Consider the following 13,276-nt stretch of genomic DNA (forward strand, 5'->3'; position numbering starts at 1 on the left):
AGCAATATACATATTCACAATCGATATTGTTTCATTCAATATTGTTGAGTGTATTTATGTTTTGTCAATATTTCAATAAAACTTATTGTTCTGTACACTCAGTTAGGTACATGTTACAATAATAATTCATTAATAATATTTACTTTGCAGAAATAAACAATTTCTTCAATATGTTATTGTTTTAATTATATTCATATAGTGCCATTTTCGCGTTTGCATAATGTAACAAAAAAATAAAATTGAGGTGAATTTATCCCTGACAATAATGAAATCAACCGAATAATTGAATCGATAACGAGTAATTGAAATACTCTGAAAGGTCTCTGCTAATGAAAAGTTTCATTATTTATATAAACTGATGTTTATTTTTAATGAGAATTAAATTTTATATACAGCTTATCGAATGAGCTGAGACAGGTGAGTGATCTACAGAAATCAATTGGAAGACACAGTGGTAGCAAAAATGTAGGAAGAGGTTAAAATTAAATTAGCAAAACGAGAATAGAGTTGACGCAAATGCAGAATAACAACATATTGTCCTTAATGATGATTTATGCAGGGTTGAACATGAGTAGTTGGCCATAGCCTAGTGGTGAATGAAGGTCATACAAGCCTGTTAGAAAATTCAAAATTGAAACATGGATTCAAAATATTCAGTTTCTGATGAAAATTTATAATTTAATGATTACTTATAATGATAATTTATAATTTATTTTGACTTTGGCACCCAAAATACACAGAACATTATACTAGAAAACTGAAATTCTTGACTTCTCTATGATTACCGTCGGAAGTTTGCAACGTTGCCAAAACATATCTCCTTTTCATCTAAACATCGATAATTAGCAAACGGTGCAATCTGTATAAATTATAAACATCGATTAATACTGAACATTGATTATGGGAACAATGTTTATTTTTTGTTACACCGTACAAGTCCTTGAAATACAGGGTGATACTTGAAAATTTTCACACGAGAGTAGTAACCCTCAAACGGAATATTGCTCAAATGAAAATATCGTATAGGTATCACTTACATTTCGAAAAAAGTGCTTTTAAATGTCATAACGCATAAATGATCTTCCTACACGTTTATCTACGTTCCTGAAAACATTTATTACATTAATGATAAGTAAAAATTAGACATTTCGTATGAAATTTCAATGAGCAAATGTTTATAGATCCTTGTTCGGTCTTTTTTTCGATTTAATCAGATTGGATAGTCTTTATTATCTATTATACATTCAAAAGATTTTAAATTTAGGTCCAAAAATAAATCTTCCAGCGGTTGGAAGGTAACGATTGAAATATAATCAAATTAAACTTATCGTCTTGATCCATCAGCTTTACACAGTTAAAATTTCATTAACTGAATGATGATCACTAAAAGTGTAATTAAGACAAGTTCTGTAATACAATTTTGTCTCTGACATTAAAAATTTTTTTTTTATTAATATTGATAACCGATGTCAATTTTTTATGAGTTCCAAAATGGGTAATGTAGAAGATATTTATTTCTCGAAACAATCCTCATTGCATTTGTGTCGTTGTATTTCATTTTCTGGAGGAAAATGCTTTTGGAGTGAACTGAATTAAAATTAATGAACAGACACAGCAATAGTAAATCTCATGTGGATAACGTCTGAAATCATACTAGCTAAACAAGATTCGATTTCGCACACATTCTGAAAAAGCAAAAAAAAAAAGAAACTTAAAACAGTATCTACAAACAAAGGTTAAGCACACATAATGCTTTCAATGAACAAATTTCCGATATACATTGTTCAGCATGTATTTGCCATAAACAAGACCAAAACATATACCTAGATGACATCAAGAACATCTTTTTTGCTTTATGACATATAGAGTGTTCAATGAAATAATTTAGCAATTTTTTGCTAGGTGTGGTGAGTTTGAAACAAAGGTTTCTGTTCTCAAATTATTGTATTTTGGGACTGAATTCGAATGTAATGTAGAATCCCTAAAAATATAAAAATGGAAATTGCAAACTTACAAAATAGCGGAAAATCTAAAAGGGTTTATTCTCTTGATGACAAATTGGATGTCATCATTAAAATTAATTCGATTTTTTACCAATTTCCACAAGAAAAAATTCAATAACAAATGATGTAATATTGCTCAAAAATAATAATTATACTTGATCACCATATTTTATCTTTTGATTTTTATGGATCTGAAACGAAACTGTGAAAACAATGAGGAAGTTAGAAAACATTTCTCTAACGATATAGGTGGTTTTTTGAGAAAATTATATTTTCGTATTTTATTCTACCCTCCTCATAAATTTTCAGGTCTAAATGAGTTTTTCGTACATTCACTGAAATGAAAGCTAATGATTTCAAATTATTTTCGAATTTTAGTTATCTTAATGGTTTAGGTCATTTCAAAATTGCATTAAAAATTACTCATTCTTAATGTTACTTGAAGTGAGGTTTTTGACGAATCTCTACCTGAATTTTGTTTTAAATAGTTGCCCTCTTCATAGAAGCCTCATTTTTATATATGATCCGAGTGAGAAGGTACTCCTATCTCCTATCGTTGAATTTTTTTTTTGAGTTTGTGAATCAATCTGACATAGACATCATGGAAGATTTTAAAGATCTAACAGAAAGTTTTATTCAAGACATGATTGTGAATTGTGGCTCTCATATTCCAATTTCTTATGTATATAGTTATATAAAATCGAAAAAGAGTGATATTTCTTTTCAAAATTATTATTTAAAAGAGTTGATTAAGAAGAGGACAAGAACAAGATTTTCCTACAAGGATTACGGAATTATATTCTGCTTGCTGTGTAATGGAGCACAACCTTTTTCAACATGTGAATTAGACGACGAAATAACAATTTATGAGAGAGTTCTACAGATCAATGGTAAGTTTATTCATGCCTTTACATTATGGAAATGAAAAATATTATAAGAATTTTTACTACTTCTTATTATTTATTAATTTTTAAAACATGCCGGAATTTTGAATATATGTAGTACTACATTGATACTGAATTCAATATTATTCATCGTAAAATCCTCTTGCTCAGAATTTATAGATGTGAAGTGAATCATTATTCAAATTGTTTCTAAAAAGAAATGAACCTTATTCAAAATCAGTCAAAAGACATACCTAAATTGATCGTTTTTGGATACCATCTAAAAAAGGAAAATACATATAAACATTTTCAATGTTTAACCTACTGTGTGAGTATAGATTTTCTAATTCTTTTCTCATTTTGTTTCAGATGTATATTTGATTGAACTATTCAAATGTTTCATTAATCCTCAAGACGTTCCATGTGAGAAGTCTCTGAAATTAATTTTAAATAATTTCGTTGATGATGAAGATTCCTTTTTGCGTCGACACACACCCTTGCACATGGCAGCCACATTGCCAAATGCGAACGTAACAATCACTCTTTTGAACAAGAAATTATGTTGTGAGGAGAAAACCACAAACGAGGAAACACCGATATTCTTTGCTGTGAAAAACAACCAGATGGAACAAGTGAAAACCCTTCTGAAATACGGAGCCAACCTCAGAGCGAGGGACATAAACAGCAATACAGTACTTCATGCATTATGTTCTGAAGAAGGAGAGATTAATATCGAACTGTTAGAATTTTTATTAAATGTCGGTTGTGACCCGAATTCATTTGGCAAAAATTCGTGTACCCCTTTACAGATGCTTGCTGAAAATGGAAGAATAAATAATGCATTGGAGTGTGCAGAATTACTGATCAGAAGAGGAGCTGATGTCAATTTGCAAAACCTTCACGGCGACACAGTTCTGCATACATTATCCTACTCTTGTGACGAATCCCAGTTCATTCTCTTTCTCGAATTACTGTTGAAGAGTAAAGCTGACACGAATATAGTCAATCATGACAACAAAACATTTTTGGATGAATTATTATTGGACTGCTGCCATTCTAGACGACATACTATTTTGAAACATCTGATTTTGTTAGATATCAATGGAAAATATCAATTCTGTGTTAATCCAATTCATTGTGATTCGTTGGATGTCGATTTCCAGAAAAGGAGTAGAAAAGAATTGCTTCATTTACGGTCCCGCAAAATAGCTCAATTCCAATCACAACCGGAATATTCTCTGGTGAGAATACTAAGTTCGACTGTAAGGGAAGTGTCCAGATTGTGTTGGAATCAAACATTGATAACAGCCATGTCTGAATTCAAGGAAAGAAAATTCCCAATTTACGGTCGTGAACTCAAATGCAAATTTGAAGCTGGGTTAAGACTATTCCTGGAACAACAAGCAGCTCATGAATTTTTCACTGTCGTCTCTAAAGGAAAGCTCAATTATTATACCATAATCGAAATTTTAAAATACATACCAGTACAAGAAGTGGGCAAATGTTCATTGACCTCGACCTAGCCAATCGAAGACCTCGTCCTCAAAAATGCTTTTTGTTGAAAGATAAATAAAAAAATTTTCAAAAGTGGAAGAAATTACTATAAAAACTAAGTGTAAAAGTATTATTTAGTCAATAGAATTTTATTGAATATTGTTATAATTTTTTCAAGGAATGATTAGAATTCAATATGTATATTTGTAAATATTTCAACTGTTTTGTATAAATATGTGAATAAAAATTTTTATTACAACCAAGTATCTAAACGGAGGTTTTCATTAGGTCGATTTAAGTTCATCGAATATTCGAATAATTTCATTCAATAATTGATTTGAATTCAATATGTATATTTGTAAATATTGCAATTATGTTATAATAAAACAAATGGATGAAAATATCTATTACAACAAAATATAAAAGCAATATACATATTCACAATCGATATTGTTTCATTCAATATTGTTGAGTGTATTTATGTTTTGTCAATATTTCAATAAAACTTATTGTTCTGTACACTCAGTTAGGTACATGTTACAATAATAATTCATTAATAATATTTACTTTGCAGAAATAAACAATTTCTTCAATATGTTATTGTTTTAATTATATTCATATAGTGCCATTTTCGCGTTTGCATAATGTAACAAAAAAATAAAATTGAGGTGAATTTATCCCTGACAATAATGAAATCAACCGAATAATTGAATCGATAACGAGTAATTGAAATACTCTGAAAGGTCTCTGCTAATGAAAAGTTTCATTATTTATATAAACTGATGTTTATTTTTAATGAGAATTAAATTTTATATACAGCTTATCGAATGAGCTGAGACAGGTGAGTGATCTACAGAAATCAATTGGAAGACACAGTGGTAGCAAAAATGTAGGAAGAGGTTAAAATTAAATTAGCAAAACGAGAATAGAGTTGACGCAAATGCAGAATAACAACATATTGTCCTTAATGATGATTTATGCAGGGTTGAACATGAGTAGTTGGCCATAGCCTAGTGGTGAATGAAGGTCATACAAGCCTGTTAGAAAATTCAAAATTGAAACATGGATTCAAAATATTCAGTTTCTGATGAAAATTTATAATTTAATGATTACTTATAATGATAATTTATAATTTATTTTGACTTTGGCACCCAAAATACACAGAACATTATACTAGAAAACTGAAATTCTTGACTTCTCTATGATTACCGTCGGAAAATTGCAACGTTGCCAAAACATATCTCCTTTTCATCTAAACATCGATAATTAGCAAACGGTGCAATCTGTATAAATTATAAACATCGATTAATACTGAACATTGATTATGGGAACAATGTTTATTTTTTGTTACACCGTACAAGTCCTTGAAATACAGGGTGATACTTGAAAATTTTCACACGAGAGTAGTAACCCTCAAACGGAATATTGCTCAAATGAAAATATCGTATAGGTATCACTTACATTTCGAAAAAAGTGCTTTTAAATGTCATAACGCATAAATGATCTTCCTACACGTTTATCTACGTTCCTGAAAACATTTATTACATTAATGATAAGTAAAAATTAGACATTTCGTATGAAATTTCAATGAGCAAATGTTTATAGATCCTTGTTCGGTCTTTTTTTCGATTTAATCAGATTGGATAGTCTTTATTATCTATTATACATTCAAAAGATTTTAAATTTAGGTCCAAAAATAAATCTTCCAGCGGTTGGAAGGTAACGATTGAAATATAATCAAATTAAACTTATCGTCTTGATCCATCAGCTTTACACAGTTAAAATTTCATTAACTGAATGATGATCACTAAAAGTGTAATTAAGACAAGTTCTGTAATACAATTTTGTCTCTGACATTAAAAATTTTTTTTTTATTAATATTGATAACCGATGTCAATTTTTTATGAGTTCCAAAATGGGTAATGTAGAAGATATTTATTTCTCGAAACAATCCTCATTGCATTTGTGTCGTTGTATTTCATTTTCTGGAGGAAAATGCTTTTGGAGTGAACTGAATTAAAATTAATGAACAGACACAGCAATAGTAAATCTCATGTGGATAACGTCTGAAATCATACTAGCTAAACAAGATTCGATTTCGCACACATTCTGAAAAAGCAAAAAAAAAAAGAAACTTAAAACAGTATCTACAAACAAAGGTTAAGCACACATAATGCTTTCAATGAACAAATTTCCGATATACATTGTTCAGCTTGTATTTGCCATAAACAAGACCAAAACATATACCTAGATGACATCAAGAACATCTTTTTTGCTTTATGACATATAGAGTGTTCAATGAAATAATTTAGCAATTTTTTGCTAGGTGTGGTGAGTTTGAAACAAAGGTTTCTGTTTTCAAATTATTGTATTTTGGGACTGAATTCGAATGTAATGTAGAATTCCTAAAAATATAAAAATGGAAATTGAAAACTTACAAAATAGCGGAAAATCTAAAAGGGTTTATTCTCTTGATGACAAATTGGATGTCATCATTAAAATTAATTCGATTTTTTACCGATTTCCACAAGAAAAAATTCAATAACAAATGATGTAATATTGCTCAAAAATAATAATTATACTTGATCACCATATTTTATCTTTTGATTTTTATGGATCTGAAACGAAACTGTGAAAACAATGAGGAAGTTAGAAAACATTTCTCTAACGATATAGGTGGTTTTTTGAGAAAATCATATTTTCGTATTTTATTCTACCCTCCTCATAAATTTTCAGGTCTAAATGAGTTTTTCGTACATTCACTGAAATGAAAGCTAATGATTTCAAATTATTTTCGAATTTTAGTTATCTTAATGGTTTAGGTCATTTCAAAATTGCATTAAAAATTACTCATTCTTAATGTTACTTGAAGTGAGGTTTTTGACGAATCTCTACCTGAATTTTGTTTTAAATAGTTGCCCTCTTCATAGAAGCCTCATTTTTATATATGATCCGAGTGAGAAGGTACTCCTATCTCCTATCGTTGAATTTTTTTTTTGAGTTTGTGAATCAATCTGACATAGACATCATGGAAGATTTTAAAGATCTAACAGAAAGTTTTATTCAAGACATGATTGTGAATTGTGGCTCTCATATTCCAATTTCTTATGTATATAGTTATATAAAATCGAAAAAGAGTGATATTTCTTTTCAAAATTATTATTTAAAAGAGTTGATTAAGAAGAGGACAAGAACAAGATTTTCCTACAAGGATTACGGAATTATATTCTGCTTGCTGTGTAATGGAGCACAACCTTTTTCAACATGTGAATTAGACGACGAAATAACAATTTATGAGAGAGTTCTACAGATCAATGGTAAGTTTATTCATGCCTTTACATTATGGAAATGAAAAATATTATAAGAATTTTTACTACTTCTTATTATTTATTAATTTTTAAAATATGCCGGAATTTTGAATATATGTAGTACTACATTGATACTGAATTCAATATTATTCATCGTAAAATCCTCTTGCTCAGAATTTATAGATGTGAAGTGAATCATTATTCAAATTGTTTCTAAAAAGAAATGAACCTTATTCAAAATCAGTCAAAAGACATACCTAAATTGATCGTTTTTTGATACCACCTAAAAAAGGAAAATACATATAAACATTTTCAATGTTTAACCTACTGTGTGAGTATAGATTTTCTAATTCTTTTCTCATTTTGTTTCAGATGTATATTTGATTGAACTATTCAAATGTTTCATTAATCCTCAAGACGTTCCATGTGAGAAGTCTCTGAAATTAATTTTAAATAATTTCGTTGATGATGAAGATTCCTTTTTGCGTCGACACACACCCTTGCACATGGCAGCCACATTGCCAAATGCGAACGTAACAATCACTCTTTTGAACAAGAAATTATGTTGTGAGGAGAAAACCACAAACGAGGAAACACCGATATTCTTTGCTGTGAAAAACAACCAGATGGAACAAGTGAAAACCCTTCTGAAATACGGAGCCAACCTCAGAGCGAGGGACATAAACAGCAATACAGTACTTCATGCATTATGTTCTGAAGAAGGAGAGATTAATATCGAACTGTTAGGCCCAGTTTCACCAAACAGCACTTGATCCCAGATTGATTAAACTCCGCTTGTTACTCAAGCAGGCTTAACAGTGTTTTCTGTTTCACCATGCATCAACCCGTCCAAAGATGATCGCGATTAACCAAATCGCGATTAAATAGTCGGACCATTTGGCAACGTTGTGAACAAAGAGTTATAACAGTGTTCTGTATCGTATTAGCAGTGATGACGACCATTGGCGCTAGATGTCAGGTGTCATTCATTCATAACTCATAACATTTCGAAACATTTGTCATCTTGTGAACAAAAAACAAAGTTAATTTTTGCCGAAAATGTCGAGTGATGTGCTTCGAAATGTCGGAAACTTGCAGAAGTTAAAAAGAAATTATCCCCTTTCACAAAACCACACATTCTGAAAAAAAAAACTATATAAGTAATTTTATTAACAAGTTTAACTGCTTCTTAAATAATATGTAGCCTTTGTATAAGAAATTAATTATTTATCACTTTTTTAATAAGTAAACAAGATTTTCATTTATATTTTTTAATGTAAATTATTGGTTTCCTCTAATGATTTTTGACTGAATGTATGTAAAAAATATTCACATTTTATGTTTGAACGTTATTAAGTGACTTCCTGTTTGTTGAGTTTTGTTATACAATTAAAGTTGATTTTGTACTTGAGAGCTTTAATTATCCCATTTCACAAAACCACACATTCTGTAAAAAAAACTATTTAAGTAATTTTATTAACTTATTTATTTTTATTAACAATTTTATCTGCTTCTTAAATAATATTTCAATCAAACATATCAATAAATTATTCTTTGCAATAAATTTCATAAAACACAAAAACAAAGTTTACGGCTATTTTAAATGGGAAATATTGTGCCTATACATAGTCATATTTTGATAAAATTGACCCAAAAATTAGAAAAAAATTTGCTGGCTGCGAGTGATTTTTTTTTCTTTGTCAGCTGTTTTCAATGTCTTAAGTCCTATTGATCCTGCCTCACTTCTGGATGTGGATCTTCCGCAATCTCTTCATGTTCTTCCACTACAACCCTTCCAATTTCCCTGCGCTGTCGCTCTAGCATTACCAGCCTGAAATATACATATAAATTAGCATTTGCTTTGCTATTATAGAAATGCCAAAATATGTTCAATAATCTTCAGGCCGGACACAAACCTTGTGAAGTATTGATGAACCATAGTACGTCTTTCTCGGTGCTCAGGGTAATCTCTCCTCTCGTTCAATGGATGACCTAAGACTGCTATGGGATTTTGTCCCATGTCTCCCTGAGCTATTATAACATCCCATGGTGCTGGTAGGTTGGCTTCAAACTCAGCATCAAAAGGTGGGACATCTTCCCCACGTCTTCGTAGGACATTATGAAGTACAGCCGTTGCCACTATTACAGGAAATACTTTATCCAAATCGATTCTAAAACCTAACGATAATACAGGAAAGCGTCTTTTCCAAACTCCAAACATTCTTTCCACAGGGTTTCTCGTTCTGATTTGAGATTCGTTGTATAATTGTTCCGCAGGGTTCAAACAATTTTCAAAAGGAGTCATGAAATACTTGGTACAGGAATATCCACTATCTCCTACTAGGACAGCATTTCCATATCTGTCATCATCAAATATAGCTTTCCGATAGCAATTACGGAATATGGTGGAATCATGACTACTTCCAGGCCACCTCGCAACTATATCTGTGAATTCAAGTTTGGCATTGCATATAGCCTGAACATTCAGTGAAAAGTAACCCTTTCTGCAACGAAACAGCTCTGCATTATCACCACCTGAAAAATGACATAAATTTAATGAAACAGTGGGAGAAGAATCATTACATGTAGGAGGAAAGAAGGACGTACCTGGAGTTTTAATTTTAACATGAGTGCAATCGATGGCACCCAAAACCCTTGGAAAGCTTGCAATTCCGAAAAATTCAGTCTGTGTTCTTCGAATTTCCTCCTGAGTTTCAGGGAATGTTATATGCAGTGGACGGAGAGAGGCAATAGCAGTACTCACTCGATGAATTATTCTGTGGGCTGTCGATTTACTAATTCCAGTGAAGTCTGCAACTGTCATTTGGTGACAACCAGTAGCATAGTATCGTAAGGTGCATAGTAACTGATTCATTGGAGAAACAGAATTATTCCTGGAAATCAATAGGAAACGCAAAATCAGTGTATCAAACTATATTGCAAACATAACCTCAACAATATCAGTAGCCAATTCAAAAGGAAAATGAAACTTTAAAACTTACTTGTCGTTTGCAAATTCAATTTGTTCCTCAATTGAACCCAGTATTTGGAGTGCAGCTTTTTTTGAGAGACGGAATCTTTTCTCAAAATCCGCATTGTCCAAATTTTGGAAATGATCTTCTCTTTCTCGGATCCATCGAGGACGTCGAACGACAAATTCTTCATCACTATCATCATCTTCAAAGGCAAGATCATATACTCGTCGAAAGGCCATTTTAACGAAATTTCCGGAAAAATAATTACATAGACAAGAGTTCCAAATAATTATTAATCTCAGCTTGAAAGGTTATAATCCTCCAAAAATGGCCGATTAGTGCTAAATCGCGATTGGTCGATTAAATGGCGCTTTGGAGTGTGGTGAAACGCTACATTACATTAATCGTGATCTAAAGCCTCACTTAAGAGCTAAGTCAAGATTAAAGCATTTGGTGAAACTGGGCCTTAGAATTTTTATTAAATGTCGGTTGTGACCCGAATTCATTTGGCAAAAATTCGTGTACCCCTTTACAGATGCTTGCTGAAAATGGAAGAATAAATAATGCATTGGAGTGTGCAGAATTACTGATCAGAAGAGGAGCTGATGTCAATTTGCAAAACCTTCACGGCGACACAGTTCTGCATACATTATCCTACTCTTGTGACGAATCCCAGTTCATTCTCTTTCTCGAGTTACTGTTGAAGAGTAAAGCTGACACGAATATAGTCAATCATGACAACAAAACATTTTTGGATGAATTATTATTGGACTGCTGCCATTCTAGACGACATACTATTTTGAAACATCTGATTTTGTTAGATATCAATGGAAAATATCAATTCTGTGTTAATCCAATTCATTGTGATTCGTTGGATGTCGATTTCCAGAAAAGGAGTAGAAAAGAATTGCTTCATTTACGGTCCCGCAAAATAGCTCAATTCCAATCACAACCGGAATATTCTCTGGTGAGAATACTAAGTTCGACTGTAAGGGAAGTGTCCAGATTGTGTTGGAATCAAACATTGATAACAGCCATGTCTGAATTCAAGGAAAGAAAATTCCCAATTTACGGTCGTGAACTCAAATGCAAATTTGAAGCTGGGTTAAGACTATTCCTGGAACAACAAGCAGCTCATGAATTTTTCACTGTCGTCTCTAAAGGAAAGCTCAATTATTATACCATAATCGAAATTTTAAAATACATACCAGTACAAGAAGTGGGCAAATGTTCATTGACCTCGACCTAGCCAATCGAAGACCTCGTCCTCAAAAATGCTTTTTGTTGAAAGATAAATAAAAAAATTTTCAAAAGTGGAAGAAATTACTATAAAAACTAAGTGTAAAAGTATTATTTAGTCAATAGAATTTTATTGAATATTGTTATAATTTTTTCAAGGAATGATTAGAATTCAATATGTATATTTGTAAATATTTCAACTGTTTTGTATAAATATGTGAATAAAAATTTTTATTACAACCAAGTATCTAAACGGAGGTTTTCATTAGGTCGATTTAAGTTCATCGAATATTCGAATAATTTCATTCAATAATTGATTTGAATTCAATATGTATATTTGTAAATATTGCAATTATGTTATAATAAAATAAATGGATGAAAATATCTATTACAACAAAATATAAAAGCAATATACATATTCACAATCGATATTGTTTCATTCAATATTGTTGAGTGTATTTATGTTTTGTCAATATTTCAATAAAACTTATTGTTCTGTACACTCAGTTAGGTACATGTTACAATAATAATTCATTAATAATATTTACTTTGCAGAAATAAACAATTTCTTCAATATGTTATTGTTTTAATTATATTCATATAGTGCCATTTTCGCGTTTGCATAATGTAACAAAAAAATAAAATTGAGGTGAATTTATCCCTGACAATAATGAAATCAACCGAATAATTGAATCGATAACGAGTAATTGAAATACTCTGAAAGGTCTCTGCTAATGAAAAGTTTCATTATTTATATAAACTGATGTTTATTTTTAATGAGAATTAAATTTTATATACAGCTTATCGAATGAGCTGAGACAGGTGAGTGATCTACAGAAATCAATTGGAAGACACAGTGGTAGCAAAAATGTAGGAAGAGGTTAAAATTAAATTAGCAAAACGAGAATAGAGTTGACGCAAATGCAGAATAACAACATATTGTCCTTAATGATGATTTATGCAGGGTTGAACATGAGTAGTTGGCCATAGCCTAGTGGTGAATGAAGGTCATACAAGCCTGTTAGAAAATTCAAAATTGAAACATGGATTCAAAATATTCAGTTTCTGATGAAAATTTATAATTTAATGATTACTTATAATGATAATTTATAATTTATTTTGACTTTGGCACCCAAAATACACAGAACATTATACTAGAAAACTGAAATTCTTGACTTCTCTATGATTACCGTCGGAAGTTTGCAACGTTGCCAAAACATATCTCCTTTTCATCTAAACATCGATAATTAGCAAACGGTGCAATCTGTATAAATTATAAACATCGATTAATACTGAACATTGATTATGGGAACAATGTTTATTTTTTGTTACACCGTACAAGTCCTTGAAATACAGGGTGATACTTGAAAATT

At 30.8% G+C, this 13,276-nt stretch overlaps 3 protein-coding genes across 3 annotated transcripts; 2 read left to right on the forward strand and 1 right to left on the reverse strand.

Moving 5' to 3' along the window:
• The first annotated feature begins 2,633 nt into the window (after positions 1-2,633).
• LOC123673085 (putative ankyrin repeat protein RF_0580) lies at positions 2,634-4,666 on the forward strand. The gene is made up of 2 exons (XM_045607509.1): positions 2,634-2,893; positions 3,257-4,666. Exons 1-2 carry the CDS (start codon positions 2,647-2,649, stop codon positions 4,408-4,410), a joined length of 1,401 nt encoding a protein of 466 aa, XP_045463465.1. The 5' UTR covers positions 2,634-2,646; the 3' UTR covers positions 4,411-4,666.
• Positions 4,667-7,409: 2,743 nt separating this feature from the next.
• Positions 7,410-11,913, forward strand: LOC123673275 (putative ankyrin repeat protein RF_0580). The gene is made up of 3 exons (XM_045607756.1): positions 7,410-7,698; positions 8,062-8,436; positions 11,135-11,913. Exons 1-3 carry the CDS (start codon positions 7,410-7,412, stop codon positions 11,911-11,913), a joined length of 1,443 nt encoding a protein of 480 aa, XP_045463712.1.
• On the reverse strand, positions 9,343-11,035 carry LOC123673615 (putative nuclease HARBI1). The gene is made up of 4 exons (XM_045608200.1): positions 10,692-11,035; positions 10,297-10,583; positions 9,606-10,224; positions 9,343-9,520 (listed from the first exon to the last, which is right to left on the reverse strand). Exons 1-4 carry the CDS (start codon positions 10,901-10,903, stop codon positions 9,415-9,417), a joined length of 1,224 nt encoding a protein of 407 aa, XP_045464156.1. The 5' UTR covers positions 10,904-11,035; the 3' UTR covers positions 9,343-9,414.
• Positions 11,914-13,276: the final 1,363 nt, after the last annotated feature.

This window comes from Harmonia axyridis, chromosome 2, assembly GCF_914767665.1.
Source record: "Harmonia axyridis chromosome 2, icHarAxyr1.1, whole genome shotgun sequence".
Classification (NCBI taxonomy): domain Eukaryota; kingdom Metazoa; phylum Arthropoda; class Insecta; order Coleoptera; family Coccinellidae; genus Harmonia; species Harmonia axyridis.

Excerpts from the sequence above, each read along its gene's own strand:
- LOC123673085 (XM_045607509.1), top strand. The coding sequence starts at position 2,647 with ATGATTGTGAATTGTGGCTCTCATATTCCAATTTCTTATGTATATAGT. Across the intron at positions 2,894-3,256 it reads GAGAGTTCTACAGATCAATG|ATGTATATTTGATTGAACTA; the intron begins GTAAGTTTATTC and ends ATTTTGTTTCAG.
- LOC123673275 (XM_045607756.1), top strand. The coding sequence starts at position 7,410 with ATGGAAGATTTTAAAGATCTAACAGAAAGTTTTATTCAAGACATGATT. Across the intron at positions 7,699-8,061 it reads GAGAGTTCTACAGATCAATG|ATGTATATTTGATTGAACTA; the intron begins GTAAGTTTATTC and ends ATTTTGTTTCAG. Across the intron at positions 8,437-11,134 it reads GATTAATATCGAACTGTTAG|AATTTTTATTAAATGTCGGT; the intron begins GCCCAGTTTCAC and ends ACTGGGCCTTAG.
- LOC123673615 (XM_045608200.1), bottom strand. The coding sequence starts at position 10,903 with ATGGCCTTTCGACGAGTATATGATCTTGCCTTTGAAGATGATGATAGT. Across the intron at positions 10,584-10,691 it reads ATTGAATTTGCAAACGACAA|GAATAATTCTGTTTCTCCAA; the intron begins GTAAGTTTTAAA and ends ATTGATTTCCAG. Across the intron at positions 10,225-10,296 it reads TGTTAAAATTAAAACTCCAG|GTGGTGATAATGCAGAGCTG; the intron begins GTACGTCCTTCT and ends GTCATTTTTCAG.